The 22313-nt window shown below is 33.6% G+C and overlaps 2 protein-coding genes across 2 annotated transcripts in view; one reads left to right on the forward strand and one right to left on the reverse strand.

The window, feature by feature from the left end:
* The window catches only part of Ance-3 (angiotensin-converting enzyme Ance-3), a 162866-nt gene that overhangs the window by 55986 nt on the left and 84567 nt on the right, over positions 1–22313 (reverse strand). The gene's annotated exons all lie outside the window — the stretch shown is intronic.
* On the forward strand, positions 14529–15817 carry LOC141485662 (uncharacterized; the record flags this gene model as incomplete). Its single annotated transcript, XM_074182827.1, has 1 exon — positions 14529–15817. A coding segment is annotated over one exon (1164 nt), but the record flags the coding sequence as incomplete, so codon positions are not given.

The following is a 22313-nucleotide window of genomic DNA, read 5'->3' on the forward strand; positions in this document are numbered from 1 at the left end:
GATATGTTGGTGTTTTTGTACTTTTTGATTAGGAGGACACTGCAGGCAAATAATAGACACTTTAGGTCATCAAGAAAATAATCGTTCAAGTTAGTCTTATTGCTTTTTGCACTTTTCTACTAAAAACATCTCTCTCAATGAATACAAATTGTAAAATGTACATGCATCTGAGAGAAGACATGATAATAATATTCTTATTTGGATACCATTTTTAAATTTATATAGATATATTTTTTTAATGTAGCTCAACGAATATTTGAAGATTCCCGAAATGACTCTTAGGTTGAAACACATGATATATTGTCGAAACAAGGAAAAACCAAACAAAACAGAATTTCGTCGCGATTCAAAAAAAGAATGAATAGAATTTCTCCACCTTTCGGTGAGAAGTCTATACGTAATTCTGAAAATCCGGTTTTCACTACACGTGGTTCATACTATTACGTATAGATGTCTCGCGCTCGTAAAGACAGTAGAGTTTTGGCAAGTTGGCAATAATAGAATGATAAAAGCATTAATTGTGAAATTTTCACTGGACAGTTTTACAAAACCTCTACACGAGTTTGTAAAATTTTCTTTTATGATATTTCTAAAATTTTCAATTAGTTTTCAATTACCTATACTCAGGATACATTTTTAGTCATCACCTAGGCGAAATAACACGTGATTCAAATTGTTTTATATAAAGCACAAATTAAGTCGAGTTTAGAAAGTATAAAAACGCTATTATGTAGCAAAACACCTGTTGCGGTTTTGTGAACTGTTTAATGTCACTTGAATATTTTTAGTTTTTTTTTCCACTCAGAAATAGTTTATTGATGTGACAGAACTGATCGATACTTGATGAAAATCCATTATATCATTTTCAAAAACACTTCAATGTGAGATTTCCACTTGACAATTTACAAAACCGCGATACGTGTCTTAACTCAGTTTCAGAAAAATATCTGTGAATCTCTATGATACCAGGTTACGATGTTGAATTTGGAGTTCCGCAAGATTTGATTTCAGCGCCAATGATTTTTTTATTTTCCATCAATGACCTTCCTATACACGTTAGGACTAAAATGATGGATTGGCAGAAAGGGAGCGGTTGAATAGCCCCCGTGATCACCGGATTTAACACCAATAGATTTCTTTTTTTGGGGGAACCTTGAAACTCATTGTTAATGAAAAAACAACCTTCTGATATTGAAGAACTTGAAAGACGAATTACAACAGCATGCCAGTCAATTCCAAGTGAAGTTTTCCGTAAGTTCAGAACGTTATTTTTCGGAAACTGTTCATCAAAAACTAAAACGTCAGGGTATCATTAAAAGCAGAATTGAACACCAACCAAAATGATGTGCCACTTCCCATTTAAGCTTCTAAGGGTAACATCTACCCCTCCTTGGGGGTTGAACCACGAGGGGTACAAATATTCCTTGAAAGTGTCCCCCTTGACTATAACATTGACCTGTGTATTTCAATATTATATATGTACTGTATTTGTTTCCATAGTATATATGTATATTTCAAAACTTTATAACTGACGATTCTTTAATCGCTTTTATGATCTATTTTCAATAAATAATTTGATTTGATTGATTGAATAATACCATCTTCAGGCGTCACAATACTCCATTATGACGTCTGAAGATTGTGAAGTGTTTTTTATATAGTTTATTGATTTTGTATAATGATAAGACACAAACACTACAGGAAACTACGTAAGGCGCTCTCAGAGCGGTGCCTGTGTGAAAGTAGTGATTCACATTGGATTTGAATCGCTGGAGATTAAATCTAGTCCTCTGAATGAAAGAGTTCTTAAACAGTGAAGTTTGAGGTGTACTGAGTTGAACCTCAAAACGATGAGCAGCCACAGTCTGTCGCATATTTCTGATATATACCGTTCTTGGTGGAACCAAATGTGCTAAGTCACTTGAACCCTTCCCTTGAAAGTATCTATGAAAAGAGACAAATCTTCAACCTTTCTTCAATGTTCCAGACTGTCAAGGTTGCAAGTGATGTTCGTGTCTCCAATCAGGCGAATTGCTCTTTTTTAGATGAAATCCAACAGCTTCAGGTTATGCTTAGGAGCGGAGCTCCATACATGATAACAATACTCCAAAGGAGGTCTGATCTGAGCTTTTTAAACCATCAAAAGTTCTGAGGTATGTACAGTTTTCTAATTCGGAAGGAACAGTGTTCCAAGCTCAATCTGAACATTTGTTCACCTTGTAAGTATTTTGTATTCATGATTATGCTCTGAAATTATCAACAACGATAGATTAAAATAAAAAGACATATTTATCAAAATCAGTCTGAAAATAATAATTTGGACAGTTTCACTTGACCCGTTGTTATTGGAAGATCAGATTTTTATTTTCGAAAGAATTTTGAAGATTTATATTTTTATCTCTAAAATATGAGATCCATTTGATCCTTTGATCTCCAACTTGTGATGAGAAATCATAAAGTTGTAATTCCACACCAATGTACGGGCTCCAAAATATTTAATGAATATAATTGAGTTTATGTAGCAAGCTGTAATTTTTGAATCAGCCCAATTCCTAGATCAGTTACTACACCATGAATTCATTGGAGCCTCTGGAGACACCCTACATTTTGTTTTATGAAAGAGAGGACATTGCCAGATCAAGAACTTCAGATGGTGCTGCAGGTTTTTCTGGGTTTTCCTGCAGCTGAAAAAGCAAATGCACCACTGGAATCAATGTTTAATTTCATGATTTGTATTAAAAATAAATTAGAACAATAGTTCGAATTAGATTGAATAAAAGTATGGAAATATTTGGTAAGTTCATGACTTTATTTTTTCTCAGATATACAGACGGATTACTCAAGAATCTGGTAATAATTGATGAATCAGACAAATTGAAAGACTGGAAGAATGTAATGAGCAATGAAATGCATAACATCAGTGAACAAATGTTCAGATTGAAATTCGAAACATTATTATCCTCATTCACCTAACATGTTCTGTGAAAGTTTTGATTAAAATAGAAATGAGTTTTGACCATCCAAATTATTGGCGAGATCTTTGAAAAGTGACAGTATTTCAAAATATCGGGATTGCCAATCAGATCCACGAATCCAAGTGAATTTATATTTATGGGTAACTTTAAATTTTCAACACAGCCCTCTTCACGCCAACACTTTACAACTATTTTCATTTAAAATGAAAAAGTCTGTCTCAAAATGAGTAACTACTAACAGGGCAGTTTTATAATCCATCCAAAAACATGAGAAAACATTTTTTCTTATATTCTGCATTATATTTCCAACTGAAACTTCATAGTGATTCATTAATTTCTTCCAGTACCGAATGAACTACATTACCCATCTCTATTATAAGACATATTTGAGTAAGTTGTTTCGAAGCATAGTTTCCCAATCATTATTATGAACTATTTGGTGCCCGCCGATACGCCATCTATGAAATCGACAGAGAACTATATCGCCGTATATCAAAGATGAACGAGGCTCCCGAAGGCGGTCAGTTTCAAAGCCATGTTTCGACTGATCTTAGTCACTTAAGTTATTGTTTGATAAAAATTCGCATTTTTTTCAATATATGATAATTTTTATAATATTTTTCATAACAAAAGTTTGACGTACTTTTTTAAATTGACATTACCTCTCACAGGTGGCATTTTCACGAGCAATTGGACTCAGAAATACACTACTCTATATTCAGAATTTTCAAAGCCAATGTTTCGACTTCTTCAGGACTACAATAAATATGATATTTTGCATATAAAAACATCAATTAAGTCAGAATACTACAAACTCAACTGAAGAACACAATGATGCAAAAAGGTTGTTCCTCTTCATACTCAGGTTGTCTGAACAGAAAAATAACTAGTGGAAATTAGACAAAAGTGTTTTCATTCATTTCATAAAAGTGATCATGAATTTCCGCAAAATGAACAAGTCATCAATTACACAAACAAAAAAACTGATCTTAATCACTCAAGTGTATATTTCGTATATTTTTCAAAATGCTCTGGTCATGGAGGATATCACATAATAATCGTGGTTGTTTTTCCATACTTTTGTCCAATTCAGTTGATAGCAGTAGTAACTTAAGCAGACAAAAATACTGTTCTTCTCTCTCTAATTTTGGTTGAATATTATCAATTAGTTAATAATCACACGTTAAAAGATAAGACCTCGTTAATCCTTAGTTCGCACAAGTTTCGACTTCTAAGGATTGTCGTTCGTAGGGATACGACAGCTGGTTAACGGAAAAGCAGAAAACAGAATGTCTTGGAAATTGATTATTTCAAGATTTTATAAATTCCTGATTTTGTTCTATGATGAATAATACAATAACCTCACTATCTCATGATCCTTTTGGAATGGCCATGTTTTAATAATGAAATGGTTTTAATTTCTGACAAATTTAGTGGTTGTTATGACATGTGATTAAGGCCACAACTTCCTTCCAAAGAATTTTATTCCAATTAATATCTTGCAAGCAATTTATGTCGTTTGCCAGACGGAGCATGATTAAGAGGGGGATGTGGAAGTAACAGTCACGAAGGGAGTCTTGAACTTAAGCATAGTTCGCGTAGGTCTGGGAGGTATATTAATTGGTAATAGTGACAATAATTCTGCGGAATTTATATTGTTATTAATAATTTTATATATAAAAATTAGTGCAGACATTTTTCGCCTAGAGTCTAAGGAGGGTATGTCAAATTGAGTTCTCAGTTGTGTTGTTCTAATGCTGTTGTAATCCGATATTTCTTAGAATATAGGTACCTTAGAAATTTGTTCTGTAATTTTTTCCAGTTCCTGTAAGGTTGTTTGGTATTCTCCATTCCAAATTACATTACTGTATTCGAGTTTAGATCTCACTAGTATTTGCGGTATTTCTTATATGTTCAACATGTTTCTTAAATGATAATTTGCAATCATAGCTTATTCCTAAGTCTTTGCATTCATGCACTCTTTTTAGCGATTCGTTGTTCACGCGGTAGTCGAAAGAAATGGGGTCATTTTGGCGGGTAATTGTCATAACTTGGCATTTTTTTAGGTTGAAATCTAACTTACATCGAACACTCCAACCCAATAAACTATTCAAATCTATCTGTAGGGCGGAGCAATCTCTGACTGATCTCACCTGTTTGAAAATTTTCACATCATCAGCAGAAAGCAGACATTTTGAGTGCTCGATATAATCTGGCAAGTCATTAATGAATGACAAAAAGAACAAGGGCCCCAAATTTAAACCTTGGGGTACCTCTGAAGAAGCCAGAAATTTGCCTGAGGTATTTCCATCATGCTTAACCACAAAATATCGATCCTGAAGATAGCTCCTAGAAAGATTCATGATATTGCCGGATAGTCCAAGTCGATATAACTTTTGCAGCAAAACACCATGGTCCACCCTGTCGAAGGCCTTTCTAAAATCCATGAATATTGTGTCCAGTTGAACCTTATTTTCTAAGGAGTTATTTGCTTCGTTGGTATATAATAGCAGATTTGTGTTGACAGATCTGTTGGACATAAACCCGTTCTGTTGCTCAACTAAGGCACCTCCTACATAGCCGTACAATTTAGTATGGATTATCTGTTCTAATAGTTTGGAAGGAGCACACATAATAGATATCGGTCTGTAATTTTTTATATCACGTTTGTTTCCTGTTTTATGAACTGGTGTGCAAATTGAAGTTTTCCATTGCGTCGGAAAGGTAGCATTGTTGATTATGATATTAAATATGTGCAGTAGTGGGTGATGTAACCATTCATGGCAACCCTTCACTATATACGGCGGTATACCATCTACACCTGCAGATTTTTTTGACTTTAATTTCTTTACTGCATCATCAAAGTCCGATTCAGTTATAGATGTTATTGAGAAGGTAGTTAAGTCCTGAAGACTATTAAAACTTGTTTCATAATTGGTACGTTGGTAGAGTACACACTGGCAAAGAACTCTGCGAAATACTGTGATGTATCTTTTGGTGGAATTTCCATGTCACTGTATATAAAATTTTCATTGGTTGAGCTTTGATCTTTCTTTTTTTAACCTAATTCCAAAAAGTATTGATATCAGTCCCCACATTATGTTCGATAGTTTTGATGTAGTTGTTCTGTTCTTGTTTCGAAAGTGACTTTAATTTTGTTCTCACCTCTAGATATTTTTTAACATGATATTCAGAAATATGTTTGATTTTTTTAAGTTTTTCGTTCTCCACAATTACTTTTTTAATTTCTCTATTATACCATACAGGAAACTTGTTCTAACTCTCATATAGTTTAAATTTAGGCACACAAGTAGAAAAAATGCTATCCAATATTTTATAAAATTTTTCCAAGGCTATATCTACACCAGACTCCTTCAATACCTCATCCCAGTTAGTGTCTCTAATAAGTTCCGTCATGAGGTCAAAATTAGCTTTTTTAAAATTATACTTATGTATCATCACTCAATAAAATTTCACGACATTCTAAAACAATTTCAAGAGAAGGGTGATGTATCCTTTAGTATCCTCGGATACTAAAGTCAATACTTATCGTCAATAAGATGTGTTCGGCGAATCATGGCCAACACCTGCCGATATGAAGGAGATGTCTCCCAGTGACCTGTCCACCTTCCTGGAAAGGACAGGATGGACGATGACCTAGGAGGACAACTCCTCGGGAGGATGTACAATGAGTCAAATATGGCCTAAGTGCTGTGGGCCTACACTCACCGTCCCTACTCTACAGATACAACTATAGCCAAACATGCTCAGAATCATCAAGACGCCCTTGTTTTTGGTCAACAGTGAGCTCGCGCGGCACCCACTTTGAACAGTAGTCACATGCTCGTGCAATATAAAGCTAACTCGTTTTTTTGATAGCTTCACAATGTCAGCTAACTCACATAATTTCAGTTTTCGAATATTCAAAACTATTTTGTGGATTTCTTTATGTTTTTTGGTGTTACTGCCTCATTTGGACGTCCACTGCGTTCTGCGTCATCGGTGTCTCTACGACCACGTTTGAAGTCAGCAAACCAAAGTTTAATTGTTGTTTCTGATGAAGCGGAGGCCTTATAACACTTTTCAACCCCTAGCTTCGCTTGAACGGTATTTTTTTCCATCAAGAAGCAGTGTAAAATCAAAACACGTACATGTTTTTGATCCAGTGTTTTGAAAATAACAAAACTAATGAGAGTGACACTAGTTTTGCACAATAACTCACAAACTTATGAGTTAAATATCATGAAATTCCAACAGCTTTCTTTTGAAATTTAGCACTTACTGGAAAAAGCGTTAAATGCAATAAGACTACCGCCATCTATGTGTTAGGCCTGAGACTTTTTAGCCCATGTAGTAGAAATCATTAAACTTGTTGGGTATGATTCATTACATGTTTTTATTTTTGTAATCCAGTACCAGATAGCGTGGTTTTGATTTCCAGGTCTCATCAGTGGCGCTAGCTAGATTGAAACATAAATGCATTGTCGAAATTAACTGTCTTTATGAGTTTTTGGTTCATGTAATAAGTAGTCCTATCATTTTTTTTCAAATTTTTATTTATAGGATGAATTCATGCACTCTTTTTCTTTGCCACTTCATAATGAAAACATATTCATTTACTATTCTAGCCTGTGAGTGATTTTTCGTATGTCATTGATGACGATGACGATCAAAAATTCTTATTGATCGCTGTTTAAAATCTGTCTGTTTAAAATCTGTTTTTCCGTTAATCAGCTGCCGCCCCCATACGAACGACAACTCTCAGAAGTTGAGAAACTTGTGCGAGCTAAGGACTAACGAGGTCTTACCTTTTAACGTGTGATTCCTAACACGGTTGCAGAATCATTCCCGCTTCAACCAGATAAATTCTCTCGAGAAAAATATCTGGTCGAGGCGGGAATCGAACACACGACCTTCCGATCGTGAGTCGGACGCACTACCACCGCCGCCGTTGCAGAGTAAAACGTTTTGGAAAGCATTGATTTTATCTAATAAAAAAAGCTCTAACTTTTTTAATAGTGAATATGAATCTGTATTATTTCACAGGAACACCTAGATATAAATCGAAGGAGGTATATTTCCAGAAGAGATTACTTTATTGAGAAAGAAAGTTTTTGGCTTTCTACTTAGCTATATTCATACAACAAAATGTAGGAATTTTCCGAAAAAAGGAAGGAAACAATTAATTTAAAAAAAGTAACTTTATACAAAGATGTGTAGATGACGTGAGGCAGTAACTTACAGACACAAACTGGAAAATAAAGCCCTTTCGAAATAGCTACTTCCATATTGATATTGAATTACACGAAAGAAAAAACACTTTCGAAAAAACTACTTTTATATGAACATCGAATTATACAATTTCTTCTATTCAGTTTGTACTTCAAACATTCGTTAAAAAAGTTGAATCAGATGTCATTCACAGAATTGTTTTATAATATAGTATATGAAAGAGATTACATTTCATTTACATGGAACTCAGCCATCCTTAATGGCGGACTTCCGATATTTCGGAATAAGAAATTTGTTTATTGTCTCTTCAGCACTAATCGGGATGAGATTACAAGATGAAACAGTCAATTCTTTTATTAATTTACGACTTTATGTTGTGAATGCGTTAAATCTACTCAAGTCATTAATGACAATACATTCATTCATGAAAAAAAAAACTTTCGAAACAACTACTTTTACTGCCATATGAATCTATAAATTGAAAGGAGTATATTGTTAGGAGAGATGAATATTTTGGGGAAAATGTTTTGACTTTCTTCTCCTCCATCTTGATACAAAAAATGTGGGAATCTCCTGAAGAAAGAAAAAAGCAAAGATGTATAGATACTGCAAACAAGTAACTTTCAGACACAAACTGGAAGAAAAGGCCCTCTTGAAACAACTACTCCAAATATTCGATATGAAAATGAATAGACTTACCTTTGAAGAATCAAAATAAAAAAAAAATATTGGAGATATGATTTTTCTCTTACAGCGGCAATTTTGTTCAATTACATGCCTGTTCGCATTGCCACGCCTACATAGCTGGCACATCTACCTCCGTGCATTTATAACTGAATAGGAACTGACAGTCTTTATCTTTCACAAGGCATTCAACGTGATTACGAAATTATTATCCTGTTTTAGTGGATTTATGATACATGTTCAGGGTGTTCTGATTAGAACATTTATTACTTCATAATATGGAACTATGGATATACTGAAATAGACGCCTTCCTGAAACACATCAACAACATAAGACCTTCCACCACATTCACAATGGAGGAAGTCCACAACGAATTGCCATTCTTAGATTTATTGGTGAAGACGACCGACACTCAAATGGGAAACATCTGTATACAGAAAACCCACTCATACGGGACAGTATCTGAACCACGAATCCAATAACCATTAATCGACTAAAAGAGGAATCATCAAGACTCTCTATTAGACCGTGCTTTCGGTCTCTGTGATACGAAGGAAAGTCTCGAGAACTAGACATCATCAAAAATGATCTTCAACGAAATGGCTACTCGAAAGTATCTTATGGCGAAACATCGATGTCTACCAGTGAGGATGACAGTGTCCCATCCTGTGAATGATATCTGATATAATTCCATAACGAATTTTTGGAATACAAACTGAGTAGAGAAAAGTGTGTTTTGTATAATTCAGTGTTCATATAAAAGTATTCGTTTCAAAAGAATTTTTCTTTCGTGTAATTCAATGTTTATATGAAAGTAGCTATTTCAGGAGGGCTTTTTCTTTCAGTTTGTGTCTGAAAGTTACTTCTTTGCATGATTTACACATCTATGTATAGAATTACTACTTTTAAAATCAATTCCTTTCTTCCTTTCTTTGGAAGATTTCCACTTTTTCTTTTGTATCGAAATGGAGTAGTAGAAAGCCAAGAACTTTCTTTCTATTTTTACTTGTATTTTATTTCACTATCATTTCATTTCAGGTTTTTTCAAACACCTTCAAACAAACATTTATTACTTATTTCAAATTTGTTGCCACAATCTAACATACTGCTTCGTAAACGCATTGAATTTATAAATTTTTTATAAATATTCGATAAATGGAGGTATAAACCTGTACAACTCAATATCACGAACAGCAAACATTGCGTTTTGGTGATAAACACTATATATTTTCATATGGAATATATATATGAAGATTCCAATTTCTGGAAAAAATGGTTCCAAAATACTGTTGCCTTCTTTTGCTATGAATGTATGAAGGGAAGTACAAATTTGGTTAGCTAAGCCATTTGCCTCCATTACATTTTTGACAGATTTTTCAATTCGACAGATATACAAAACTATTGAAAATATGTGTTTTTCTCATAAATTAGTATCGATAACTTCAACTGAAAGGTCTTCTGATATGAGAATGGTTTGTTTTTACGAATCAAGAACCAATATCTCAAAGAAAATAAGTAAAATATAAAAATATTTCTTCATATTAGCTTTCTAACGATATTATTAACAAAATGAAATGTATTTGGATCGATTGCATAATAACTACATGTTTCAATTATCTAAACATTATATCGTTTGCACCAGATTGTCTCTTTACCGGGCATTAATTACTGTTTCACTAGCAAACACTGATTTTATTAAACGCAATCACTTTCACATCAAAGTATTAGCATTGTATCGAATAGCGAAGAAATAAGTCAAAGAGAGCCTTGTAGTTAACAAAAAAATATTATTATTGAATTTTATCATTTCATGACTATTGAAAAAAGCATCAATGAAATTATCGTTTCTTGTGGTAAAAGTAGCCAAAATGAACCATAATTCACATAGTTCACAGTCACACTTGACCAGATTTATAACTCACTACCTCAAGGCCAATCACAGAAGGGCATTTTCATAACTTGTGTCTCAATTACTTTCACCCGCATGTAAGGCTTGAGAATTTTCACTTGATATGTTCTCAAACGTCAAACTTAATCATTGAACTGGCATTCTGTTTCACAATACAAATTGCTGGTTAATATTTAAACTGAAACAATACAGATTAATCGAAAGCGAAAACATATATTTGATAAAAATAAAAGTTATGGATATGCTTTGCAAATTTTAAAAAAAATCAACAGAATCAGATTTCGAACGTATACTTAAATATATGTGAATAGTTCTATTTTCAACATATTTCCAAAGAATAGGTATGGTCATATCACTGAAAGACACTATATTCCTACAAATTTGTATTTATTTGATAACCAACGGAAATTGAGATGAAAAACTATAATTGGAAGTTATATTATCGAACTGCTGTCTCATGTATAAAAGCGTATTTTTAGGATCTTTTGAGTTATGTAGATTTTTGAGAAAATGGTGAATGCTTTCGCGGTTTTCAGTGTCACTATTTTTATTCGGATTTGAAGGCCCTCGATTTTTCCTGACATTTCGCTGTCGCGAGTGGCTAGTTCATACATTTTGAGTTTATCTCCGATGACTGGGTATAACGACTGCGTGAAGCGTATTTGTATTGTACCTGGATGAGGTAAATTGTCAATAACGTTCATTGACCTGCCGTCATGATGTTGGTTATTTTTGATCTTCTTAGAATGGGATTCCATATTCGGTTGAGGTTCTGTTCAAAGTATCCATATGTTTGTGGACCTCTATTGCTTTACGCACCAGTGGGATATGGTATCCCTGATTGGGGACAATAAGCATCGTGTTTACAAACAGAATCCTATGGTTTTCTTCGCTGAGTGCATGTTCCGCCACAGCCATCTTGTCAGTTTGGCCTAGTCAACATTTTTTCTCATGCTTATCATGCATATCAATTATTTTCTTATTTTTTCTTTATCAGAAGAGTCTACAGAGTCTGAATGAAAATACCTCTTTACTTAATCAGTTCCTATGTTTTATAATGAGTTGAATCAGTTATAGTCTAAAATCAGATGCAGTTGAAATAAAATCATCAACCCCCTGTATTGTTCGATTTATTGATATCATAAAAAATGGTTATTGTCTCTCTCTGCATCGGAGAAAACCAGTAATGAACGTGATTGAGAACAAGTGTAGGCCTAATTTGTATACATTCGATATATCCTAGATATTTAAATTGAAGTATATTAATTTTTTATAATTTTACGTGAATTATGGGCAATACGGTGGTAGGGTATTCGAAAGTATGTCTATATATTAATTTTCTCGAACAGGATTTCCAGTTATGTACGTTGGGATTAACGTGATATGAGAACCTTTGTAAGTGAGAAATTGTGTTTTGGATTTTGGTGGAGGTGAATTTGTTTACTGTATATAGTGCGTGTCAAAGAACTCTGAACTGTCATTTATAGAAAATTAACATACAGTGCCAGCCAAAACGTCGGCACAATGTTTAAAACTTCTTCATTATTGATTTTTCGAAAAAATGTATTCTTCATGAGAGCTGGTGCATTCTTTATAACACAAAATACAATAAGCAAATTGAGACAGTTGTCAGAAACTAGAACTTTTTTCCAAGAGTAATGTACTATATTTTTCAACTATTGAACTATTGAAAATTTTCAGTAGGAAAAATATTTTTTATTTATTCGTAGTGAATGCTGACTGATCTCTTTCATCAGCTGTATATTATTACTCTTTTCATTACACTTTTCTAAATTTGTAGAACTTCAATTTGTAGATTTTCTTGCCCAAAAGTAAACATGTTCAGAGTCATGTGGAAATGACACTGATAATTGAAATTTCTGATAATCTGGCACCCCTTTTAAGTGTTTATCTGCAACTAACACCTTTCTGTTTCGAAACCATAATATAATTACATAATCAAATCTGTCATGAGTTTTTGGCTAACTGTACACTGTCAACTTTTTAATACAGTAATTTAATAATCTAGTAATCTAATCGGTTGAAATTTGCCTGTTGTTCATTTTATCTTTTCATACAGACATAGTAGGTACTTGAATACACAGAAATTCTGTATTTTAGTAATTTTTTAAAGCAGATATCAATTTATTGAGTCGCACTTTTAGCAATAGTTATCTTGAGTAACTGCCTCAAAACCAGCCTATCACGTTCCGAGGAAGAGGGCAAATTCTTGATATTTTGCTTCGCGTTGATGATACCAAAATGAGTCATTTGAAAAAGTTGCTTGGAAATCAAGAGTTTCAGCATAAAATTCGAATTTTGAACTTTTTTTGTACCTAATGATCATATTCCAAGCCCGATTTTGAAATAAATATTCTAAGAAGTTACGAAAATAATAGATTCATGATGATGCAGGAATAAGAACAAAAAATCTGATATTCATTATGAATACATTGATTTTGACTATTTCATCATTTGGTTTCTGTTTTCGAAAACGAAACTAGTCGCAAGCGAGTCCGATTGCTGCAGATCTACCTTAACTTACTTGATTATTATCGATTTTTTTATGGTGTATTTCATCAAACTTTCGGGTTAAACTTGAAAACAATTGTCTTCAACACCTTGTCAACTTTTGAACTCATTTGCTTTCCTCCTTTCTTCGGAAGTAGAAAGTCAATAGATTTTTACCGTTGTCTCAAAATTATTTATAAAAACTATACGGTAGATTTTCGAAATTAATGTTTTATATGCCTAAAAATGATCCATTTCCAGTTCCGTTGTTAAATTAAGAGCAAATGATACCTTAGTGTCACAAATTTCGGACAGAAGCTACAAAAATATTTACCTACAGCAGGCGTGTGAAAAAAAGGTCCTAGCAATTGTACTCGTATATGACTTACACCCTAAAATATATTTCCAACGAATTATTAACACCTTGAAATATTTCAAGTAAGATAGTAAATTTCATTCAGGTAGGCATAATCTACAATATGAATTCAAAATTGAAACTAAATAACATGAGAAACTAGAAAAACTAGAAAAATAGAAAAAACTGACTAAAACTAGAAATTGTGAGTCCAAGTTGAGCCACCATAAGCAATGATTGTGTTGTAGTCATCAACCCGGATTGCATTAATTATTTACATATTGAGTGGTGGGTAAAAATGAGGAAAAAACAAAGTGGAATTAGTTGCGGGCCGCGGTGGAGGGCCGAATTGACCCACTCACTTTGGACATAACCTAACTCCGATATGATTTTCTAACCATATCAAAATATTTCACTCTAGTTGATTTTGATTCTCTAATTCATCAATAACAATTTGTTGATAGTAGATTTCAAAAATACCTTACATAGACACCTCAAAAAGTAAACGCTGCTAGCTCTTGAAAGAAGGCAAAATTATCATCACGGCCGTGTCAACAACGCAATAACAAATTACTATACTGAAATTTCAAGAGGCGAAAAATTCAATTTTATACGAAGTATTACTTATTTCTCCCAAATGTTTGTAAAAGATCAAATTAAATATCGAAATGAGTAATATTGAAGTGGGAAAAAATTCAAGAACTTTTTATGTTACTTATACTATGCAATAAGACTAGCTCTATCTATGTGTCAGGCCCGACAATTTTCAGCCCGTATAGTACTATGGAATATTCATATTCATAGGTTATTTATCTACACAAATTATTGAAATACCTCCGAAATTCACCCCTATGAAAATGAATTAAATTTTTGCAGATAGTACTCTTCGGAGCAATCATTTGCTTCGGAGGAGGCAGTGCCTCAATCGATGACAAAAAAGACACAACAGTTACTAGTAAAACCGAAAAGAGAAGTCTACCTCACTTACTCTTAGGTGAAACTCTAGGACAAGGAGTAAGCGGAGAAATCAGCCACGAACTCCCACAATCCGAAGAAAAATGGAAATCGGATGACACCTGGAAAGCAGATGATTGGAAAACTGAAAACAACGCTCAATATCAATATGGTGAGTGGAAAAACGATTGTCCCCAGGCATGGATAGGTTCATCAGACCATCATGAGAAAACAGTAACAATATACAAGGAAGTGGAGGTACCATATCCAGTGGAAAAAGAAGTTCCGGTACCAGTATACAAAACAGTTCCCTACCCAGTTCTTGTGAAGGTACCACAACCATACCCTGTTGAGAAGGAGGAACCATACCCAGTAAAAATTCAAGAAAAAGTAGCTGTTCCCGTTCACAAACCAGTACCAGTAGAAAAAATTGTCAAAGTACCCGTTGAAGTCAAAGTTGATGCTCCCTACCCCGTGAAAGTACCAGAACCAGTCCCTGTTCCGGTCTACAAAACAGTTCACGTACCTCACCCGGTAAAAGTACCACAACCTTACCCTGTGTACAAGGAAATACCCGTGCCTGTCAAGGTACCTTTTCATGTACCCAAGCCCTACCCCGTGTACAAAGCGGTACCATATCCCGTGAAAGTATTTGTAGAAAGACCCGTGGCAGTACCGGTCATCAAACCTTACCCGGTTAAGGTGGAAAAGAAAGTACCAGTCCCCGTACCAGTTGAAAAGCCTTACCCTGTGAAGGTATACGTGGAACGACCTTTCCCTGTCAAGGTAGAAAAGGAAGTGCCGTACCCGGTAAAAGTACCTGTTCCTCAACCTTACGCGGTTGAAAAAATTGTAAAAGTTCCTGTTGAGAAAGAAGTACCGTATCCCGTAGAGGTGAAAATTGAGAGACCTGTTCCTTATGAAGTGGTGAAACATGTTCCTTATATTGTTTTTAAGAAGGTACCGGTTCCTCAAAAGGAACTAGTGGTGGTACCTATAGAGAAGAAGAAGGATGAAATAGAGGTGAAGAAATGTGAATGGGAAAAGACTGTGAGCGATTGGAAATGGTGAACAGTAATTCGTAAGTTTGTTACAATATTTGCATCACTTTTATAATAATCGATGAATAAATTCAATTGATTTATTTTGATAAAGCATTTTAAGGGAATGTTTATTGTGAGTATTGGTTTGTGTGTTTGTGTATTTTTTGAGGATCTATGAGTCCAAAAAAATTTTCCTTAGTAGTAAGTGGTTCCAAATGTTTTGTTACATGTAGTTTTTTGTTACAATGAATGAGATCAATGAAAACATTTTCCTTCAATTGTACAAATGTGCTTCAAAGTTCTGTGTCGTATCTTTCAGATCGCAGAACTGGGTAATTTGGTGTTATAGTATTTTTTCAATTGGAGAAATGAAACATTATTGTGCTTTGAAATTTCTTATGAAACTTGCCGATACTTGATGGAAATCTGCAATAAAATTTCCAATATAGTTTTTCACTAGGACTAATAATAGTATTACTCTAAAGTTACAACCATTTCATACCCTTTATTTTTATCTTCCTACTCTTGCAATACTAACTGCTACTTCAGAATATTTAGATTTCGTTTATAAAAATATTCGAAAGAACGAATAATACTTAATATTAATTTATTTGGAGCAACTAAACATAAATATTTCAAATTTCTCGCAAAGAAAGGTGTAAATATGGCTTATAATACTAATAATGATTTGAACATACTTATTATAAATAGCAAACACAAGTGTTTGGTGTCAGATAGATCAGTAATTCATGAATTGTATGAATCATGTCCGATGTTTTATATAGGTCAAACTGAAGGAATATTTCAAGCACGTATTGAAGAACATAAAAACAAATTGCAGAACGGAAGCGTCAACTCAACTGACAGTAACATAGGTCAATCATGAACTCAGAATCTTTTGCAATCCGATATTTTATGAATGATCGAATTTGAATAACTGTCCTCTGCTGATCCTGTTTTCACCAAAGTTGGTTGTTGGTGAAAATCAGTAATTTATAAGTTTTTCACGAAGACCTACTAAATTAAGGGTTATATACGAGGACCAAATGAATTAGAGATCAACTGGTCTTTCAGGTAGTTTCCTGACTTGAACTTGAATATCCCATTGGACCTTGGGTATTAACTGATATTGTTAGAGTAGGTCCTACACAAGCGTTACTGTAGGTTTTTTTCTCACTGTATCTGCTCATCTTGATTCATGAAACACATTTCATTGAATGAAATTGAATGAAAACATTTCTGTTGACTTTGTGCTAACTTATACTGTCGTATTCTGTTAACATTTTTGAGATTTATAAAGTAATAGAACTTCAAAAAGAAGTGGGGTGAGGAGAACGGCTCTTCACATGTATCATTAATTTATATAAAAGGAGAAACTGAAACCTCTGGCGTGGAATAAATCCAAATCAAGCACTTTTCCCAATCACCAGAAATGCAATACTCATCTTGATGCGCGACTAACCAAGTTGGCGTTTTTCTGATATAGTTTCTTCATTTCCTGTTTTCTTCAGCTTCTACGTACGTTGAGGAGAATATTACATTTCCGATGATTGGGAAAAATGCTCGTTTTGGAATGCAATGTACACTCTTGAAACCTATTTTTTTGTATGCAATAGGTTTATTTGAAGGTTAAACTATTATATTTTTCAAAAAACATGGACACTCTTTGATTAGTATTGCCAATTGCATATGCAGGACATTTTCTGTGAAGATTCCTGCACTGACGCCTGTCTGATATAATCCAACGCCCTTCGTGGTATTAGCCAGGGGAGTAGTTGTTTTCTGATAGGCGTCAGTCCATTAAACCTACTGTGTAGGTATATAGAGACTGGATTGAACGTTTGAAGTTCCATTTGCTTTAGATTTGATTTGTTCATTCTCAATGCCTCTTGAAATTATTGCAGCAGTGATCTTTTGAGAATTGTCCATTACGCAATATCAATAGTATTGAGGAGATATTATGTAATATGTTATATAAGTTTAAAAACCAATAATTTATGTACATCTAATTTCAGTTAATAGAATTCATTCATTTAAGGATTCATATATCTCCTTCATAAGTGCAATTATGTCAGTTTGCCATGATATCTTCCAATATTCATCAAGAGTTTTAGAATATACTGAAAAATGCGTGAAAGATCAAGATGGGCTTATAGATCGCAGGCGAATTTGAAATGATTCCATAATTAGCAGAATGAAATTGAAAAATTCAACACACATTCGTTTTTTTATGTTTCTGAGAAGTTTCTCATTTCGAAAATTCCTTGTTATATGGGTAAAACTATACGTATACTTTAGGTACGATATCACATTGCAATGCATCCAAAATATCAACATTTGTTCAAAAATTTTAATGATTCATCTAGTATTTATGATGATATTTATTTTTATGGTCTCTTTAATTTTAGATCGACATCTGTACACATTCATTTCTACATTTAAGATTACCTTTCAAATGGCCTAGTTACTGGAATTTTTATTCGAAATCGATATTAATGACATTGTCGTATTATGTGAATATTATGTGAATTTTTGTGAATAATTCATTTAGCTCACTTTAATCACGATTACTTCATTATCGTTTCTCACCTTTGCATGAAATTGGTGAGAAAAATGAAAATTATCTGGATAGTAAAGATTTTTATATATATATATATATATATATATATATATATATATATATATATATCAGAAAGTTCTTCCAATTCCTCATCAAATTGACATTGTTGAGATAAACAATTAGTTGTTAGGCCGTTGCATCTAGTTTATTCCACCAAATCTCTGTCATATTCAATTTATAGTTTCCTATTATTTGCCATGTTTCAATAAGCAATACTGGACTTATTTTGTTTGTCTTTCAGGATAGGAAATCGATTTTGAATACATATAGTATTCTCAGATAAATTCAACATATAGTGCTTACTTTTGTAGAATAACCCGCTTTTATAATATTTTTTCATTCGTTTTTGTACCTTTCCTTTCCTTAGGAAAAATGAATATAGAATGAAAACATGGTTATGGATATCAAAACTGTATATGTTGCCATATATTATAGATACCAATATTTACCTTTCCATGTGTTTAAAAATATCAATGGGATATATATTTTACTTTGTGACAAGTTTCGAATATACTTTTCCTGAGAGAAGGGGAGCCAAGATGGATGAATTGAAGACCGTGAAAGATATAGAATCCTTTGAATTAGAAAAAAGTTGCCCAGTTTTGAAATAATTTCGAAAAACAAAAAAAGGGTTTTTGACACTTTTTTTAATGTCCGTATAAGATGATGTGTACACATTTTTGGCGTCAACTCCACTGATATATCGCCATCATTGTTGAATTGATTAAATTTGAAACGTCATCGCAATAAGCTTCAAAATGGGCTAGTTTTTCCAATTTAACTGACTCAGTATATCTCACCATTTTCTCATGTTGGCCCTCCTTATCTTCGACACATTGTATAAATAGACTTCATACTATATGTAGCTATTGATAATTTATCGACATTAACCAATTCAGGAAACCTTTTGTTTTGATATTGGTGGATTCTCTCTTGAATATCCACGTTTTTGTTATTTATACTTCTTCTCTCGAAAAATTATTTCATTTTGAAAATTAGGATTCGGATTTTTTATCTAGTTTTACATAAGAATAACTTGATAACTCAATTTTTTCTATAATACTTTTTTGTATAATGATAAGTACTTCAAAAACTGCTCAAACGTCAAACATTTTTCAAATATCTGTTATTCAATAAACATATTTGTTACCCATCATTGTTTTTCTCAAATAACCATAGTTGAGTTCATTCGATGTAAGACAAAGCTGTCTTTACTGGATTAAATTCACAGCAATTTGGTTGTGAATACGCAAGATTCATACCCCGGAAAAAGGAAATTGTTCAACATGAATTTCTAGCCGTTGTAGCTACATTATAGATAACCTGGTTTTGTTTATGATATTTCAAGTAATCAAGCAATCACAAAAACAAGCCATTTATCGAGTCTATCTACTTCAAGAAATCGAGAGAAATCCTCTTCTAATTTGGGGAACTTACCCATGATTTCGCTCGCTTTTTGAAAATGATAGATTTGGACGTGTCTTACAGAAAAAATAATGATAATTCATTGAAAACAACGAAGACAAAACTTCAGTGACTGATAAATCAGGAGTATATGAGTTGACTTCTTAGTCAAAACTTATATTGAGCAAACGGGGCAAACCTTTTCCCAGAGAATAAAAGAACATAGTAGTTTCAATGAGATGCAAACCATGTTGGAAGAGGGGCATATCTTCAGTCACCACTATGAGGTGTTACATTTCAAAGAGAATGGTTTGAAACTCAAACTTTTGGAACGCCTGGAAGTCAATAGATTAAGGAAATCTTGAGCCAATGATCATTATTCTCACGGTGCGAAGAGATGAATATAGAGAGCCTGACCAGTAGTCAGGTTTCGACAATATAGGTAAACCTATTAATAATAATAACAATTACTATTAGATAGTAATTGTAAATCAGTTTTATAAAAAACAAATTTAACATCCTTCATCTTCCGGGAATGACTTAGTTTTTTCAAAGTGTTCCTGAGTAGAAATGTGGAACAACTATGGTTACAACCAGAGTAAAAAAACATCCCAGATTCGTCACTTTCCGAAAATTAAACGAATTGAACGTTGAAGTTCTGCCTCATCCACCATACTCCCCAGATCTCTCGTCAACCGACTACCAATTTTTCAAGCACTTCGATAACTTCCTAACTTCATCGACTTCATCAAATCTTGGGCACAAATTTTAATGATGACGTAATTAATCGACTCGTGTTACGTTGGCGAAAATTCACTACAGTTTGAAGTGGACTGATGAAATCTGTAAAAACTTTTGAAACAAATATTATCGTTTATCATCAATATTATCGATGAAATTCAGAAATGTGTCTTTGAAATTTTGTATATTACAACTGCTAATTGCCGAATCGAAAACTATAATAATATTATACAGTGCATTTCTTTAATGCCCCCCCTTTAATTTTTTGAACGGGTCAACTAAAAAAACTGGAATTTGGGATAATGAAATAAATACATGAATACTATATTTTGAAGTGAAATTGACATATGAAACTTTCAAAATGGCGACTGGTCGCCATCTGGGAAAAAAATTAAATGAAAAGGTGGGTCTTGTGACTCATCATTTTGAAGCTCCTGACGAATATTTCACAACCCTAGAATATGAAGTCAGTATCTTCACCTACTACATATAATAATTTCCTGAAGAAAAACACATTGATATCGATATTTCTAGAAATATTCCTTTTCATCTGCCATATGGCAATTCCAACAACCCGATAAGGTTTGTTAAGTCAATTTTTGTTTGTAAAAAACGACAAATGTCAGTATGACAATGACCATCATTTTTCAGTTAGAATGTTCTCATTTAGTTTTTGGTTTTATTAGTAGAAAGGTACCACGTCAACAATCTCTCAAATAGTCAATTCTCGTCCATTGGAAGAAAAAATTAAAGCGATTTTTATTTACGGTGCGACGCGTAACTTTCACTTGACCGAAAGGATTTTCAATGAACGTTTTCCGAATCGTTCTATCTGTAGAAAATATTTGAGGGAATTTGTATCCAAATTCACAACTACTGGTAGTGTACATAACAAAAAGCCCCCAGGTCATCCGTCCATTCCGGAAGAACCGCAACCGCAAATAATTGGTGGGATGGTAATAAATCCTGAACAGTCTACTTATTCCGTCGCGAATGTTTGTGAGGTGTCTCCTTCTACTGTGTGGATACTTTTGAATGGGAACAGGTATCATCCATACAAAATTAAAATGGTACACCAATTAACTGAAGATGACCCTGATCGAAGAACAGAATTGCCGTTATTGGAGTGACACCAACCCTCACGTTTTCCGGGAAACACATACCCAATATCCAAAAAAAAATAACATTTGGGCAGGAATATTTGGAAACCATATTGTAGAACCTCCATTTATTGATAAAACTTTAACAGGGGAACTGTATTTGAGTATACTGGAGATTACTGTTGACCCTCTCATCACTGAAATCGTCGAAGCGAAACCTAATGAATTTGATATGGATATTGTATTCCAACAAGATGGAGCACCACCACATTACTCCAGACAAGTATGAAACTATTTGGATACTACTTTTTCTGGTCGTTGGATTGGTCGTCGAAGTCCTACAGAATGGCCAACCTGCTCGCCAGATTTGACACCTTTGGTCTCTTCTTTATGGGGCTATTTGAAGCAAAAGGTGTACTAAACTGAACCTGCTTCAATATTGGATATACGGCAGAGAATAATAAATATTTGTAGAGATATTGACGTTACTGTGTTCGAAAATTTTTGACGTGAAATACCGGATAGGCTGTTCATAAGTCAAGAAGTTCAAGGCAACCATTTAAGCTTTATTACCTCATATTATGTAGTTAAATGCATTCAGGCAATTATGACATTATATTCTAGGGTTGTGAAGCATTTGTCAGGAGCTTCAAAAAATGTGTCACAAGACCCCCACTTTCTATTTAATTGTTTTTCTCAAATGACACCCAGTCGTCATCTTGAAAGTTTTATCTGTCAATTTTACTTCAAAATAAAGTACTCATGCATTAATTTCATCATCCCA

Source organism: Leptinotarsa decemlineata, unplaced genomic scaffold, assembly GCF_025532065.1.
Source record: "Leptinotarsa decemlineata unplaced genomic scaffold, Ldec_3_MD MMD2_tig00026330_RagTag_RagTag, whole genome shotgun sequence".
In the NCBI taxonomy this organism is placed as follows: domain Eukaryota; kingdom Metazoa; phylum Arthropoda; class Insecta; order Coleoptera; family Chrysomelidae; genus Leptinotarsa; species Leptinotarsa decemlineata.